Source organism: Hemiscyllium ocellatum, chromosome 5 (genome assembly GCF_020745735.1).
Source record: "Hemiscyllium ocellatum isolate sHemOce1 chromosome 5, sHemOce1.pat.X.cur, whole genome shotgun sequence".
NCBI lineage: Eukaryota > Metazoa > Chordata > Chondrichthyes > Orectolobiformes > Hemiscylliidae > Hemiscyllium > Hemiscyllium ocellatum.
In genome coordinates, this window is record NC_083405.1 from 112,390,688 (window position 1) to 112,409,101 (window position 18,414).

The 18,414-nt window shown below is 37.8% G+C and overlaps 1 protein-coding gene across 1 annotated transcript in view; it reads right to left on the reverse strand.

Annotated features, from left to right (window-relative positions):
- Positions 1-1,819: 1,819 nt before the first annotated feature.
- wdr37 (WD repeat domain 37) overlaps positions 1,820-18,414 on the reverse strand; it is a 160,586-nt gene continuing 143,991 nt past the window's right edge. Inside the window, exons 13-14 of the mRNA XM_060825105.1 lie at positions 8,924-9,038; positions 1,820-4,121 (exon numbers count right to left, since the gene is read on the reverse strand). Of these exons, the coding sequence (XP_060681088.1) occupies positions 3,990-4,121; positions 8,924-9,038 (247 nt within the window). The 3' untranslated portion in view covers positions 1,820-3,989. The remainder of the gene's footprint in view (positions 4,122-8,923; positions 9,039-18,414) is intronic.

Below are 18,414 nucleotides of genomic sequence, written 5' to 3' on the forward strand. Positions count from 1 at the left end.
CTATGAATGCTTCGGAGAAACTGCTGAAGTGATTTACAAGAATGGTTCCAGGAATGAGAGAAGATGTGATAGAGGTTTGCAAAATTATGAGCTGGTTGGATATAGTAGACAGAGAAAAGTTGTTCACACACAAAAGAAACAAGAACAAGATGGAATAAAGTGATGAGCAAATGAAGCATAGGTGAAGTGAGAAAAAGCTTTCTCACACAGTGAGTGGTTAGGGTATGGAATGTATGGTTTGGAAATTTGGTGGATGCAAGTTCAATTGAGGCATTCAAGAAGGCATTGAATAATTATTTGGATAAAAGTGGGATATGGGAAATAGGCAGGAGATTAACACAAAGGAATCAGAACAGGCAAGATGGGCTAAATGGCTCCTTCTGCCACAACAGTTCTAATTTTTTTGTATTCTGGCCAACAGGTTGCATAATTATATAGGTCCTGCACATCACATTGATGTACATTTACATGTTATCGCCTGTTAAAAGGTTCAAACAGATATTACAGAATCACAATCCTAAACTATTATGTAATATTGTCTACATTTATGAAAATCACAATATGCTGTAACAGAGCATTTTGGCACAATGCATTTCAAAAGAGCTACAGTTTTATTTTGCTTCATGAGAAAATGACAGTAAATCTATAAAATAAAAAGGCACAATCCATCATTTTTAAAAAAACTTAGTCTTTGATGAGTACTTACAATCCCATTACTCCAACCTGAAGTAAGCTGCTCCATCACTTATACACAAAACAAAAAAAGCTGTAAACAAAAAAAAAAGAAATAACACAAGGTCCACATGCTTGGAGTAACAGATCCACTTCCACTGGGATACGTGCCTTCTGTTTATTCCAAAATAAGCCAAGAAAATTTATACTTGAAGAAAAAAGGCTTCTTAATTATGCAACATTTTTCACTGTGAAATGGCAAGGCAGAAAATGCAATATGTGCAGAAGGAACACAAATTGGCTGAATCAACAATAGAAAACTATAGCAGCTACATCAATAAACCTGTGCAGATATTTTGGTTATATCCATCATGGTTACTGATAAGATAGATGTTTTGGGTGAAAGATCAACTATAAACTGCATTTAATGTAACATTTTTATTGCTGTAAGGCAATTCATACGAGTACTAATAAAAGAAAACATTACACCAATCCCATACAAGGACGTATTTCAGCAATGACCAAAACCTTAGTCAAGCAGACAGGTTGTGTGTCTCAAAAGAGAAAAGAAGTGGAGGCAAAAGTGAGCAAGTGAACTCCAAAATTTGGGGCCCAGCTAACTAAAGGCACAGTCACTAATAATGGAAATGGAAAAATCAGCAGTACACAAATAGCCAGAAGTAGAGGGCTTTGAGAAGGTTATGGAGCTGGAAGGGAGTTAGGGAGGACAAGGTTATCCAGAAGATTTGAAAACAAGGATTTAGTTTTAAAACTGAGACACAGGTTAAACATGAATTAATACACGTCTTTGAGCAGGGTGTCGACAGGGCTTGAGTTAAGAAGTGAGCAGCTAAGTTTTAGATGACTCTGAGGTTACAGAAGATAGAACTATGGAGATAGGCCAGGAATCGATTGATATAGTGAAATATAGATGTAACAGAAGTATGGAATTGGACAAGTAAGTACCATATTACATTCTCTGCAACAGAAATCAATATAATTCAGCCAAAACAAAATCTTTTTTCTTTCACTTTTAATTTCACACTTTGTTTCAAGCTTCTGAAATAAATAAAAATTCAATTTTAAACAACATGCTAAAATACTGATAGATAAGTGAAATGGGTACAACTGGGGTTTCTTTTAGAGAAACAGATGTAATGCACAAATGTCTTATCACAATACAGAAACAGAACATCTTTCTACATCTGTTTCAATAGAAGTCTGTGTTGCAGTCTGAAACCTGACAAAAATGAGCATGACAGTTAGCAACAGTTAGCAACATGTATTACCTTAGATCAGAAATCCTATTCATTGTCTGATCCAACAACCTAGTGCAGTAAACGTTCTCTGCAAAAATGCTCTTGGCAGCTTTATGACTACTTATGAATAACATTACAATCATCTCCGAAAACATTTTACTTGCATAGAAGTTGTTGTCACACCTCTATGCAACATTGAATCAGCAGTCACAAAGCACTGGAAAAGTAATTTATAACACAAGTATTTAATGCTTTAATGAAAAAAAGGAACTACATTTTTACTGAGTTGCCATGGAATACACGGGGACGTGATACAAATCACACAAACAAACAAAAATTGATTTTAGAAGTTACAAGATCTTGTCTAGTAATGTTTCTTACATTGGATAGTTTATAGTTTATGTCAGAACAATCTGCTGCTTAAACAATATCCAGTGCTCTACTTGTAAACTGCCATATGTTGTGACAGTATCATAATCATACTCAGCATACTGCAGTATTCATCCATCCAATAGGAAGTTCCAAGGCAGCTACGGACTGCTGACTTGGAAATCAACCATTCATTTGCTGATATCAAATCCAAACAAGTCCATTAAGATTGTCCAGTTGTTAGAAAACAAAAAAAAATTGTTTCCTGCATTATTTGCTCTAACTGCGACACTGATAAACCATTAACACTAAAGCCAACATCAATTGAAACACAGATTATGAACAATATGCAATACATTGTTTAGCATTCAGGCTGCAGTTTTGAACATTACTAATCTTTGGGGTTAATAAAGAAAAAGTTAAATCTATACCTGTCAGTAAACATCTGATTATTTCAAGCTACTGTTGGTACTAATGCAGGAACCAAAATAATTCATGAAATTAGATTATTGCATTGACAGCATACTGGACAAAGGATAGCACCACAATGCTTTGTCACTTGAATTGGTTGCTGGCCAAATTACTTAATATTAAGCACGATTGTGCTTAACTATGTAAAAATATGCAAACATACATTAAATCTGAAACACAATGGGTTCCAAATCATTTAAACTCTGAATTTAGATAATTTGTGCATATTTAGATATCCAAGCCATTATGTTCAGCATTTGAAGTCTCATGTGACTAACAAAGTTATGGTGCGCATGAGATCTCAAATGCAAATAATTTGCCTTTAGTCTTTAATGAGTTTTCCTGATCGCAGACATTACAACGCTAATCATATGCCCACATTCACACAAATTGGAGGTAGGACTCTGTGCACTTAATATTGGCTTGAATCACAAAAGTAAAGAAAGAAAAATGTATACAAAAAATACTTTATAGCATTTTTTTCTCATTAGTGTACATTTTGACAAAATGCATATCAGAGCCAAGGCCTATAATTGACTAACTACATTATATGAGGTTATAATTCCACAGATGAACATTACTGCCTACTCGTATGACATTCAAATACCTGAATTCCAAACATTGCTGAAATGAGGAAAAGATCTAAATACATATCTCAAATTCACTGCAGTACATTGAAAGTCAGATACTGATTGCAGGTAGAAAGACTGCTGAAGGAAAATATAATGTGCGAAATTACATCAAAATTGCAATATCCTAACCCCGCATTTTCTACAAGGCAACAAGGAAGATATGTAGAATTTTCAGGTTACAACAAACACAACTATACTCTTCACATAATTTACATTTGGTAGAACTTCACATTTTCTCAGTCATTCAAAAATGCCCTGCTCACACTGCTACAGAATCCAGCTATAACTTCTGTGCAAATCATTTATACGCCGTATGTGAGAAGGTCAACCAATTCTAACGACCAGCGAAGAACACATAAATTACAAACATAAGAAATATGCATGGTTGCATTCAAGATTGGCTCATTAACCAAGCATAGTTTCATGGACATTGCATGCAGATTATGCATGTTAGGCCATTCAATGCCAATCATACAATTCTTTCTTCTTAGATGGAAGACTCACAGCACTAACAACAATAGAAACATAGTTAAGCATATAAAGATTAGAGTTATTTAAAGTCAGTTTTGAAACACTCTATGGTATTTTACTTTTCTTGCAAGAGTGCTGGGATATTGATATTCCAACCAATAGCTTGACGATCAAAACCACAAGAGAAGAGGTTGCATGTTGGATTGTCCTCACTCCAAGCTGTGCAGCACACCATACGCCGATGGCCCTGTAACAGATGATAAAAAGGGGTTAGTAGTCTGTCACTCCAACGTAAGTTATTTCCTCTTGCAGGCTCTGAATCCTTTCTATTCAAATTAATTTCTTCAGCTTTTGTGGTTGACTAGCATTACACTAGAACGCTAGTAAACAATTTGGCTTCTTTAGAGAAGACTAAATTTGTCAGTAAAATGAATGACCACATCACAAAGGAGGGGAAAGGTTTCCTAGAAATAAGCACTGCTATTCTCAATCATGCTTTTAAATTTATGGCAACTTCTTGGCATGGACTGTAAGAGACTTATGGCTATCATCTTAGTGTCAAGCTTTTCAGCAAATTGGAATCATCTGAATTATCAAAACTTGCAGTTCATTGATGAATGTTATGATTTCCAGTTTAGTATTCAATAGTTCCAACTTTACAGTAAGCTTAGCATTTTTCTTACTTCCATTTAGTTTTAGCTATATCCAAACTGGTGGTCGGTTGATACAATTGACATGTCATTGATCATTATCAATTAGAATATAATAGGTCCAGATAGGAGGCAAAAAAAAAAAATCGCCAGCAGTGGAAAACTTTAGAAGCCACATATCTAAAGTTTCTCCAAAGCATGTTACACTTTCCATTCATCATACCTTGAATTAGTGACACATTGCATCAGAACAACTTGAACATGGACTGCAGCAGTTCAAGAAGGTAGCTCACCACCAACTTCTCAAGAGTAACTAGAGATGGGCAATAAATGCTGGTCAGCCAATGACCCTCAGGTCCCACAAATGAATCACTGAAGTGTCACAATACAAAAGTAAACTATTCAGCCCATTGTATCTGCACCATCTTGCCAGAGGAGCACAGTGAGCATCTGAATGAATTAATATTTTTTGCTTCCACCATCTTATTCCATAGGTATACCACTCACTTATAAATGCTTTGATAGATCAGTCTTGAATTTATCACCTATCAACTGCAACCCATGTTCTCCTGTTCTAAAGCAAAATGACAACGTTTATAATAATCATCAGACTGTGTTACTTCTGTTCCAGCAGCTTGAGAGTTCTAAAAAATACGTTACTCATTTCCAAACTGATGCATTATTGATACCCATTAGAATCCTGAAATTGGTAATCATATCACCTCCCCACCTCATCCTTTCAGGTAACATAGGAGCAGGAGTAGGCCGTTCAGCTCCTCAAGCCTATTCCACCATACAATGATTTCATAGCTGACTGGAGTCTATCTCCAGAAACCTGCCTTTGGCCCATATCCTTAATGCCTTTGCTCAATAAAAATTTACACATTCCAGATTTAAAAGTAACAGTTGACCTAGCATCCACTACTGTTTGTGGAAGAGTTCCAAATGTCTACCATCCTTTGTGTGTAGAAGTGCTGCCTAACACCTTTCCTGAACAATCTGACCTGATGATTCTAAAATATCAGAATCTCTAATTATCATAATTATTCCTCATAATACAATCCCTCCATCTCTTCAAATCATTCTGGTTGCTCCCTTATGTACCCTTTCATAGTTGTTTGTGCCCACTGAAACCAACTGTTCACACAATACTCCGAGTGGCAGCACTTCTTATTTCGGGTTAATGGTAGATCTCAAAGTCTGATTTTCTTTACCTAATACCATTCAACATTGTTGATGACAGTATTAATGTATCATATAACAGGATCCCCAGATCACTTTCATATTCAAAACACATTATTTTCTTTCTTTCTAAGCACAAGCACTTTCCCAGATTTTTTTCACATCAAGCAATTTGAATTTCATTATATTGCAGTTCTTCAGAAAATTTTAGCGTCTATTATAAAAGATGCATAGGACAGTGTTTAGAAATACATAATCAAGCATGGTTTCATGAAGAAGAAATTATGCCTCACAAAAAGAGGTTTTTGAGGTAGTAGCAATGAGGGTAAATAAAAAGGAAGCAGTGAATACATTTGAATTTCCAGAAGGTGATTGTTAAGGTGCAGTACAATAGACTACTTAATCAGATAAGGGTCCATGGTACTGAGGAAATATTTTAGCATAAATAGAGAATTGGTTAACTAAAAAAAAAGGCACGTTAGGATAAAGGAAGTCGGGTGGATATTTTCAGAACGGTTACCTGTGACCAACAGCATGCCACAGAGATCAGTACTGGGATCACAATTACTTACAGTATATATTAATGACTTGGAAGATAGAAGTACATGCACTGTGGGAACATTTGCAGATGACACAAAAATAGCTGAGAATACAAATGGTGAGGATGATATAAACAGCCTGCAGCAGGATATAGAAAGGTTAGACATGTGGGCAAAACTTGACAGATGGAAAGTTAAAATGTGAAGTTATACAATTTCACACAAAGGACAGATGAGCTAAATATTAGTTAACTCAAGAAAGACTTCAGAGAGCTGCTGCAGTAATAAAGGATTTAGAAGTCCTTCTGCATTAATCACCAAAAGCTAACGTACAAGTTCAGCAGGTAATAGAGAAGGCAAATGAGATGTCAACTTTTATTTCAAAGGGAGTGAAGTATAAAAACAGGGAGGTTTTCCTAAAACTATACTAGGTGCGAGGTGGACCACAGTTGCAACATTGTGAAAAGCTTTGGTCCCCTTATCTAAGGAGACGTACTGACATTGGAGAGGCAGTACGTTTCACTGGGTTGCTTTTTGGTAAAGAGGGCTTTTCTTATGAGAAGGTGAATTGGTTGCAGAATATACAGATGAGTTTAGAAGAATGAGAGTCAATCCTATTTAAACATATAGGAAGTTTGACATGGTAAACATCCTCTTGTGGGGCAACCTAATACAAGGACATAATCTTGGGGGAAAGGGTCACCCAGTTAGGGCAGAGATGAGGAGGAAATTCTTCTTTCAGACAGAATCAATCTGTGCAAGTATCTATGAATAACCAATCAGCAGAGGTTGGTTACCATCAAATATATTCAAGGCTGAGATAAACAGACATTTTTTTAAATCAGTGAGGGAATTGAGAGTTATGGGGAAAAGGCAGGTGATTGGAGATAAGGATTATCAGATCAGCCATTATCTCACTGAATGACAGAACAGACTCAACGGACCAAATGGCCTACTTCTGTTATTGCATCCTATGATCACTAGGCATATCAGTCAAATACCTAAATATATGTAAAATTAATATCAATGACACTGTTGTGGAATCCATGTTATTTTCTAACTCCCAATGAAAACTGAACCAAGGAAAGAACAAAAGGCAAGACTTACATCCATATAGTATAATCACTATGAAAGTGCGAAAATAATGTACTTCATAGAGTCATAGAATTACACAGACCCTTCAGTCCAACTTGTCCATGATGACCAGGTATCTTAATTAGCCCCATCTGCCAGCATTTGCCCCATATCCCTCTAAACCCTTCCTAATCATATATCCATCCAGATGCCTTTTGAATGTTGTAGCTGTACCTGACTCCACCACTTTCTCCGGCAGCTCATTCCATATCCACACCACCCTCTGCATGAAAAAGTTGCCCCTTAGGTCCCTTTTATATCTTTCCCTTCTCACCTTAAACCAATGCCTTCTTGTTTTGGACTCTCCCACCCCCGGTAAAAGACTCTGCCTATTTACCCTATCCATCCCCCTCATAATTTTATAAACCTCTATAAAATTATAGTCAGCCTCCGACTCTCCAGGGAAAATAGCTCCAGTCTATTCAGCCTTTCTCTATATCCCTCCAACCCCTCTTTTCTGAACCCTTTTAAATTTCATACCAATAAGGTGCTTTTGAAGCGTAGTTACTGTTACAGCAGAGCTAACAAAACTGTAAATTTGCACTCATCAAACTTGGACAACAGCTATGTATGTGATAATGGCCAGATGATTTTTCTTCTATGATGCTGAGAGATAATCATTAGTCAGCACATCAGGGATAACTCCCATGCTCTTCCTTGAAATACCACCAGGGGAACTTTTTCATTCAACCAAGCAGGCAGATGTTACCACAGTTTACCATCTCATCCAAAAGATAGTCCCAACAAGAATGAAATGCTCCCTCAATGCAACAATGGAGTGGCAACCTTGATTTCAGTGCTCAAGTCCTAGCGTGTGACTTGAACCTGGACCCATGTGATTTAGTTGGTCACCAACTGAGTTCTGTACAAATTGTAAGATTTGCTGATTAAAGCTTCCTAAGGAAACCTAAAGATTGGTCAATAACTAAGTTTCAACTATTTTCAGGCACAGGAACTATTGCTATTTCATCAAAATGCATCTACTCATTTTTACATCAAACACCCGTACAGCTTACCAAGTGCATGGCCACAGTTGTCAAGGGAAAATGCAGTAAACTGGCAATATTTATAAGGTTCTATATGCATAAATGTCAGCTTTAGTTTGTGCATCATTTTGCACTTAAGATATATACAATTTTTTTGTAAGCTTCGATTTTTCAAGAAATTATTACTCTACTTAACCTTATGGACAAAGTAAAATGCAATGTTATGTCATTATAGTTACAATGTGATGCATTTACAAATTTGATGAAAAGAACGGTCTTGTTCACTTTTTAATCTGTTGACTTCCACAGTTCTGTAGATATTGTAAGATTTGCCGATTAAAGCTTCTTAAGGAAACACAAAAATTGGTCAATAACTAAGTTTCAACTATTTTCAGGCATAGGAACTACTGCAATTTTATCAAAATGCATCTATTCATTTTTACTAACCTTAAAGCAATCCTAATTCTCTTGGTTATAATTGTATGAAAAAAGTCACTAGCTTAATGATAAGTCTATTAGAAGGATAAAAATTAAGCACTGAAATAAAATTTGAATTACCTGACGATTACTGCGGGGTAGACGTGCTAAACGTACTCCTGACATATCAAATAATCGAACTTGACGATTGTCATGAGGAAGTGCTATAATCCTCTGATTAACTGAAACACTTATCCTGCAATAGGAACAGAGTCATTTTATGAATACTTCAAATAACATTCAATAGAATAGCACAGTGCCAGAATTCCAGGTATATTTAGTACCTTCTAACCATAATACGGGCATGGTGTCTTCCTCTTTACCCATTCAGCTACTTTGGAATGACAAACATATAGCTCAGTTATTCTGAACGGTTTCAAATTTTAGTACAAATGGTTAAAAAAAAAATCAGCGCTGAGTCTTTTAGCTCTACAACATTTTTTATGCAACAAATCAATGATACTTCAATTCAGTGACAGCCAATGAGACAAAGCGAGGGGAAAAATAACATATTCTAACTGGAAAAGTATTATTACATAGCGAAAAGATAGGGCACTAAATCACACCAGCCAGTGTAACTGGTTCATACCAGTGTTTAAGCTCCACTTATTCTTCCTCCTTTCCATATTCATTAAATTCTGATCAGCATGATCTTTTATTCCTATCACCTTCATAGGCTTATATGGCTTCCCCTTGATTTCAGCTGCAACATTTGCCTTAATCACTACCTGTGGTTTCTCACCATTCACTGGGTAAAGATGTTTCTATTGAAGTCCCCATTCAAAGTTTGGGAGAAGATTTGTAGCTCGGGTGCACGTTGTTGTGGTTCTGTTCGTCGAGCTGGGAATTTGTGTTGCAGACGTTTTGTCCCCTCTCTAGGTGACATCCTCAGTGCTTGGGAGCCTCCCGTGAAGCACTTCTGTGATCTTTCCTCCGGCATTTGTAGTGGTTTGAATCTGCCGCTTCCGGTTGTCAGTTCCAGCTGTCCGTTGCAGTGGTCGGTATATTGGGTCCAGGTCGATGTGCTTATTGATTGAATCTGTGGATGAGTGCCATGCCTCTAGGAATTCCCTGACTGTTCTCTGTTTGGCTTGTCCTATAATAGTAGTGTTGTCTCAGTCGAACTCATGTTGCTTGTCATCTGAGTGTGTGGCTACTAAGGATAGCTGGTCGTGTCGTTTCGTGGCTAGTTGGTGTTCATGGATGCGGATCGTTAGCTGTCTGCCTGTTTGAACTATGAAAGCAACCACCCCAACACACACAAAAGAAGTTGCATCAAGACACTATTCAAAAGGGCCACAACACACTGCAGCACACCAGAACTGCAAAAAGAGGAAGAAGAACACCTATACAATGTATTTGCCAAAAACGGATACCCGCGCAATTTCATCAACAGATGCCTAAGGGAAAGACAACAGAACGAGGACATGCCGCACCCCAAAGGACTAGCCACACTGCCATACATCAAGAACATTTCCGAACTGACAGCCAGACTACTGCGACACTGGGACTCATAACAGCACATTACCAACAGCCACTCTCAGACAACAATTCACCAGAACGAAGGACCCAATACCTAGCATGAGCAAAACCAATGTAGTGTACAAAATCCCATGCAAGGACTGCACAAAACACTACATAGGACAAACAGGAAGACAGCTAACGATCCGCATCCATGAACACCAACTAGCCACGAAACGTCACGACCAGCTATCCTTAGTAGCCACACACGCAGATGACAAGCAACATGAGTTCGACTGAGACAACACTACTATTATAGGACAAGCCAAACAGAGAACAGCCAGGGAATTCCTAGAGGCATGGCACTCATCCACAGATTCAATCAATAAGCACATCGACCTGGACCCAATATACCGACCACTGCAACGGACAGCTGGAACTGACAACCGGAAGCAACAGATTCAAACCACTACAAATGCCGGAGGAAAGATCACAGAAGTGCTTCACAGGAGGCTCCCAAGCACTGAGGATGTCACCTAGATAGGGGACGAAACGTCTGCAACACAAATTCCCAGCTCACGAACAGAACCACAACAAGTCCCCATTCAGTTTCTTTGTGATTATTTTATGTTAACAGCCTCTAATTTTACCTTTCTCAACAGATGAAAATGTGCCCTCTGTCCATTCTGTCAAAATCTTTCATAATTTTGACAATTGTTTAGTAGGTAATTAGTAGGTAATTTCTCGGCTTTCTCTTTCCAAGATAAACTAAGGCCAACTTGGTCATCCATTCCGAATCAGTATAACCTCAAGTCAAGCATTTATTTACAAATTTAAAAACCACACAACACCAGGTTATAGTCCAACAGATTTATTTGGAAGCACTGGTTTTCGGAGTGCCACTCCTTCATCAGGTGGCTAATGCTTCCAATTAAACCTGTTGAACGATAACCTGGTGTTGTGCGACTTTTAACTTTGTACACCCCAGTCCAACACCAGCACCTCCAAATATATCTTATATACAATTGTTGTTATAGTCATAGAATGGAAACAGACCCTTTGGTCCAATTTGTCCATACTAATCAGACATCCTAAATTCATCTGGTCCCATTTGCCAGCATTTGGCCCATATTTCTCTAAAACCTTCCTCTTCATATTCCTATCCAGATATCTTTTAAATGATGTAATTGTACCAACCTCTGGCAGCTCATTCCATTCAGGCACCGCCTTCTGCATGAAATAGTTGCCCTTTAGGTCCCTTTTAAATCTTTACCCTCTCATCTTAAACTTATGTCTTCTAGTTTTGGACCCCCCACCCTGGGGAAAAGACCTTGACTATTCACTCAGCCCTGTCTCTCATGGTTTTATAAAACTCTATAAGGTCACCCCTCAGCCTCTGACATTCATAGAAAATAGCCCCAGCCTGTTCAGCCTCTCTGAATTGCTCAAATCCTCTAACCCTGGCAATATCCTTGTAAATCTTTTCTGAACCTTTTCAAGTTTCACAACATCCTTCCTACAGCAGGGAGACCAGAATTGAATGCAGTATTTTAGAAGTGGCCAAACCAATGTCTGCACCGCCACAACGTGACCTCTCAACTCTATACTCAATACACTGACCAATAAGGCAAGCATATCAAACACTTTCTTCGCTACCTTGTCTACCTGTGACTCCACTTTCACAGAACTTTGAACCCGCACTCCAAGATCTCTTTGTTCAGCAACACTCCACAGGACCTAACCATTAAGTGTATAAGTCCTGCCCTGATTTGCCTTTCTAAAATGCACCACATTGCAGTTATCTAAATTAAACTCCATCTGTCACTGCTTGGCCCATTGGCCCATCTGATCAAGGTCCCGTCGAATCTGAGGTAACCTTCTTCGCTGTACACTACACTACCAATATTGATACTATCTATATCTCCTGCATTCACAACCAAATCATTTATGTACCTTCTTCACACCATCTCCAGTGCCTCCATATCCATTTTTGAACATGGAAACGTACTTCAGACAACACCAAATATAGTGTAACCAAATTTGGTACAAGTTTAATATAACTTCTCTACTTTAAAATGCTATTCCTCCAGAAATATATTCCAGTTCTTCATTGTTTTTGTTTGGTCTCGATGGCTTCCATCATGATTTTTAGAAATTTATGTATTTGAACACTGACATCCCTTTGCACCTCTTATTCCAAATAGATTCTTATTTTCCGAAGAATACATAACCTCCTTACTATAGTGTACTAAAACAACACTTCATACTTAAAGGTGGAACACATTGGTTAATTATATGCCTTTTCTGAAATCTTATTAATATTTCCTTGTAATGTGTTTCAGTATTCCCAAGAGATGATCCATTCCAATTAGAAATTGTGTTTGATTAAATTATTAATATAATTTGTGATCAAAGCAATCAAAGTATCAATCCTTGTGTAACCCCATTTACTCCTTTCAGTCACTTTGAAGAGTTAGTATATATTTATTCGCTGCATTGAATCTTCTGCTACTTTTAAAGAAAAAAAATCAAGATGTGGGCACCAGCATCTTTAACACCCCTTGAATTGAGTGTTTAGCATGACCATTTCAGAGGGCAATTAAAAGTCAAATACCTTGCTGAGAGTCTAGAGTCATGTGCAGGCCAGACTAAGTAAGGATAGTAGATCTACCTCCCTAAAGGACATAAGTGAACCAAATGGATTCTTACAACAATTGGTGATAATTTTAATCATTAATTGCCATTACTGAAACTAATTTCAACTCCAGATTTATTAATTAAATTTGAATTACACCAGTTAACTTGTAGGGATCTGAACCCAAGTCACCAAAGCATTAGCTTGGGCCTCTGAACTAGTTCAGAAGATTACCATCACACAACCATCTCCTCTATATGTTGTGACTTTGTTAATTAGATGATTATGTGGTGTGTTATCAAAGGTGCTTTGGAAATCTAAATATATTAGATCTAGTAACTTGCCCTTGTCTATCTGTCGCCAATTCAAAAAATTCAATGTGGTCGATGAAGCAAAGGCTTTAAAATGCATGTTGGCTGTTCATTATTTTTGGTTTCTTTATATTTTAAAATAGTTTTCTATTTTACAAGGTATTCAATTAGATTTCTTACTATCAATGTTGATCTAGCCAATCTATAATCTCCTAAGTAACTTACGGGAAAAAGGTCGATATCATTGGGAAAAGAAATGATAATATCTTTTGCAATAATCATCAAATGGTGTTATTTCTACTCCAAGAACTTAGCATGGAAAAATATATTACTCAATCCCAAAGTGATGCATGTTAATTTGAACCTAAATGTGGTTGTCAAATGATTATACACTCTCACTCAGTGTGCCTTTTTTGTTAATGATATGCAACACACCCAATATCAACAAAACTGGTAATTCTTCCAATGCGTGTCTTGAAAACTGATGACAAAGCACAGAAATCAGACAAACAGGAAGTAGGATTTTCTTTTAAAAAGGCCAGATCAGTTAGAAAGAGTATTTCATAACTTGAAGGTGTACTAGAGCACATCACAACCAATGAATTATCCGTGAAGTGTAGGCAGGCATTCCCACAGGGTGCCGTAAACAGAAAGTGAGACGAATGGCCAGTTCATCTGTTTTGGGGTAAGTTTGAGGGCCCATGTGTTGCAGCTACACAGATAAGAAGGCTGATTTGATTTGGCTGTCTGTTTTTCTGCTGTAACGAGTGGCATGCTTTACATCTGTCTAAACAGATTACATACAGCCATGAATGTTGGGCATGGCTCCTGAAAAGCCTGGGTGCTTAAGTGCTACAAGATTTTTAAAAAATATTTTAACCACCTCAACAATTTCTGGTCCATTTCATCTGAAAGATGGCGATGCAGCACTTGCTCAGAACTCAAAAGAAGAGCCAGCCTACTCCATGCGGTTAAGACCTAAAGTAGATGTGGAATCTTAATCATCTATTCTGAATGAGACTGTCATCACTGAGATATACAATGTGCAACAGTAAAGAAATGCAGGAAAGATGAAAAGAGCAATGGAACAATTTGAAGATGTTTATAAAATTTGAACTTAACACTTGGTCGTTATCATACAGCTGTTAATTTGTTAACTCGCCCAACTTCCAAGTGAAAGGTTGCGTGACCTTCAGTGTACGCACTGTTTGAAATTTACAAGAAGACACAGGATTAAAGCAAAGCAATTTTCCATCTGATACAGGATGGGTGATAAGGGAAGTGTCTGCAAATGCCTTCCAACTGTCTCTCATGAGCTTTATCAGATTTTTAAGGGATAATTACAATATTGCTTTAAAAATGAGCTACAAAACGAGCAAAGTTCATAAAAGGATTGTGTTGACAGAGGCATTTTTGATTCTAACAGTAATCCAAATCTAATAAGTAGGAAAGTACACACAGATGTGCAAATACCATTGTAAACTGAAAACCATCAGTTCAAAATTTACTTAAGCTTTTCTTTTCCACTTTTACTTTAATCAGTAACCTTTACAATGCAGAAATATACTTTCAGCTTAGGTGCTAATGTCTCAGCTAATTTCAAAAGTTCAATTCAGAAGATTCACCTAACAGTGCCCGAACAATGTTTTGAAATGGCAGTAACAGCCTCCTCAGCATTTCCCCTCTCATCCTTTCAAATCTGGTTCCTCCTGCTTCTGAAAATACAACTCTTATTGGGTACGGTCCTGCATTAAGAGCCACTTCTATCTGAATGAACATTCTTCTTATGAGAGTCTTGGTTACAGGTGCTCGGTTTAATATGCAGTTCTAGAAGCGAGGAAAGACAATAAAAGCTGAGTTCAATGATGTCCTTACCTGCACTTTCCAGAGTTATGAATGCTCTCTCGTGTCCAGTATTATTGGGGCTAAGTATAGCCAATTGCACTGACTGGAGATAATTTAACTCAATATAGATTACACATCAAAATAAATGACAACCCCATGGGGCAGCTCCAAATCCCTCTTGAGCCACACAGCCTCACTTAACAAGATGCACTTTTCTGAATCATTAAATCATTCTTTCTTTCCACCAGCAAGCAGTGCTGCACAACCTAAGTGCTTTGGGACATTCTGAGAATGTGATAAATGTTGCATATAAGAAAGTTCCTCCATGTTCAACCATTTGCTTTCAGAGGAAACATCAGTGAAAATCAGTGCTAATCAGTGCCAGAGGTAGAGAAAAGGAAGTTATATCACAAACTCAATCTTTGGTTCAGCATCTGTCATTTCTAAACTGACTAAATCTATGAATTACAAATTACTGGTATGAACTTGCAAATCATGTAAACGAAAACAAGCCATTTAATGTAATGTTAATGCAACCCCTGGTAGTCCCAAAAGAAACCAAATGAAAAACATAATATAGTAGCTTAATTTTGAAACCCCATACCTGTAATTTTGTTCCTAAAAAAATACAAAATTGTACAAAAGATATACAAATTGATCATTATTAATTCAAGATGGCAATCCATCAGTAACTCCACTAAGAAACCCTTTTCTTCAAATATCACACAAACCCTACACTGAAATGGAGACTGTTTGACTCATCGTGTCTGCACTGGCTCTTCAAACGAGCATCACCACCTGGTGCCAGTCTATTGCTTTATTTCCCCATATCCCTGAACATTAAAAAACAATGTTCTTCCTACCAAAATACATCACCTCACTTCCCTGCATTAAACCTCATTTGCCACCTATCTGCCCACTCCACAGTTTACAATTCTTTCAAATTTTGTGTCATCAGCAAACTTTGAAACTGCCCTCTGTACATGAAGATCCAAATCATTAATATGCCTCAGGAAAAGCACAGGACCCCATACCAACCCGTCAGGAACTTGGACACATATCATCCTTCAGCTCAAAAAGTAAGTATTGACCATCCCTCTCCGTTCCTATCATTCAGCCAATTTGTATCCATATTGGTTCAGACATTTTTATTCTATGAGCTTAACTAGACTGAGCGTACAATTGACTGATTCCAGAAATAAGGATTTATTTTACACTCAATCTTGGGGCGAGGATGTCATTGATTTGCCAAAATGTACTGCCATCTCTAGTTTCCCTTGGAAAGGTGGTAGTGAACCAGTGCAGCCCATGTGCTGTAGTTAGGCCCACATTGTCCTTTGGGAGGGAATTCCAGAATTTTGAATCAGCAACACTGAAGGAACAGCTCTATATTTCAAGTTGGGATGGTGAGTGACTTGAAAGGAAATTTGGAGGTGGTGATGTTCCCATGATCTTGTCTTTCTAGATGGTCGTGATTATGGGTTTGGAAGGTATCAAGGGTCTTGGGTCAATTTCTGCAGTGAGTCTCATAGATGCCACATACTGCTGCTACTGAGGGTCAGTGATGACGGGAATAGATTCTTGTGGATGTGGTGTGAATCAAACAGGCTGCTTTGCCTTGGATGGTGTCAAGCTTTGAGTGTTGTTGGAGCAGCATTCATCCAGGTAGGGAGCAAGTCAAAAATTCTCAGATTGAGATCAGTTTCAAATCATCAAATGAAATAATGAATTTTGGTTTGTCAGTAAATTACTGTAAAATGCAGGCAGATAAATAACAAAACATGCCAAAGACCCAGAAATAAGGCAAAGATCAGTGAGGTTTCCAAAATTAGGATTCTAAAACACAATAACAATGTGGAGCGAGTTTTACTCTGTATCTAACGCTGTGCTGTATTGTCCTGGGAGTGTTTGATGGGGACAGTAAACAGAACGCTTTACTTTCAGTTTAAAAGAGAAGTGGTAGCTTTAGTTTCAATTTGAAAGTATCGAGGGATCTTACTCTGCATTTAACTTCGTGTTATGCTTCTCCTGAAAGTGGCTGAAGTGGACAGAGACCTTGACTTTCAGTTTTAAAAAGTAGAGTGTGTTTCACTCCACATCAGACCCTGTGCTGTTCCTGTCCTGGGAGTATTTGATGGGGACAGTATTGAAGGAGCTTTACTCTCATTTTGCATTCAGTTTAAGGGAGCAGAGGGTGTTTTACTGTACCATCCCTGTCCAGGCAATGTTTATTGATGGTAGTGTAGAGGATGCTTTACTCTGTACCTAACCCCATTGCTGTCCCGGTTCTGGGTTTGATGGGGGCAGTGTAAAGGGAGCTTCACTTTGTTTCTAACACTCTGCTGCCACTGTGCTGAGACTGTTTTATGGGGACAACATACAGAGAGGTGTACTTTAAAAGAGTAGAGAGAATTTTACAATATATCTAATATCCCTTGTTGTACCTGTAGAGGTGAAGGAAATTACTGAGATAAAGAGGGTGGAGGAAATGGAGGAATTGGAAAACTGGAATGACTATTTTAAAACTGGTACTGCTGGACAGGGAAGGTCAGGGAGCACGCAGGTGAATGAAAGTTGCTGTGAAACATGCGTTAAACACATGTATCTTATGAAGAGATTGAGTAGTTTAGGCCTTTATGTTCTGGAATTTAGAAGAGTGAGAAGAGATCTAATTTAGGTATACAAAATGCCAAAGAGGACACAGAGAGGATGTTTCCTCATATAGGGCAATCTGGAATGAGGGGTTGTAATTTTATGAGGGGAAGCACATTTTAAACAGAGATAAAGAGACATTATTTCTCTCAAAGAAGCATGAATCTGTGGAATTCACGATCCCAATGTGCGAGGACATTGCGTAAATTTAAGGAGCAGACAACATTTTAGTTAGTAATGGGTTAAAGGGTTATGGATAGTGGGCAGGGAAGTGGAGTTGAGATTTAGATGAGCCATGATCATGTGAAATGATGGATCAGGCTCATGGGGCTGAATTGCCTACCCCTGCTCCTGGCTCATACTCCTCGCAAATCTGCTGTGTCCCCATATCAAAAAGCACTCTGAAAGTTCATGTACATCGTATCAATAGCAGTAACTTCATCAAGCCTTTGTGTTACTTGCTCAAAAACTCCAGGAAGTTAGTTAAATATGATTTTCCCCTTTAGAAACTTATACTGACTCTTCGTAATCAACATACGTTTTTCCATATGACTACTAAACCTATCCTATATAACTATGTCTTGAAGCATCCCCATCACTGAAGTTAAATGACTTGTCTGTAATTACGGTGATTATCCTTTCAACTTTTCTTGGAACATGACTATAAT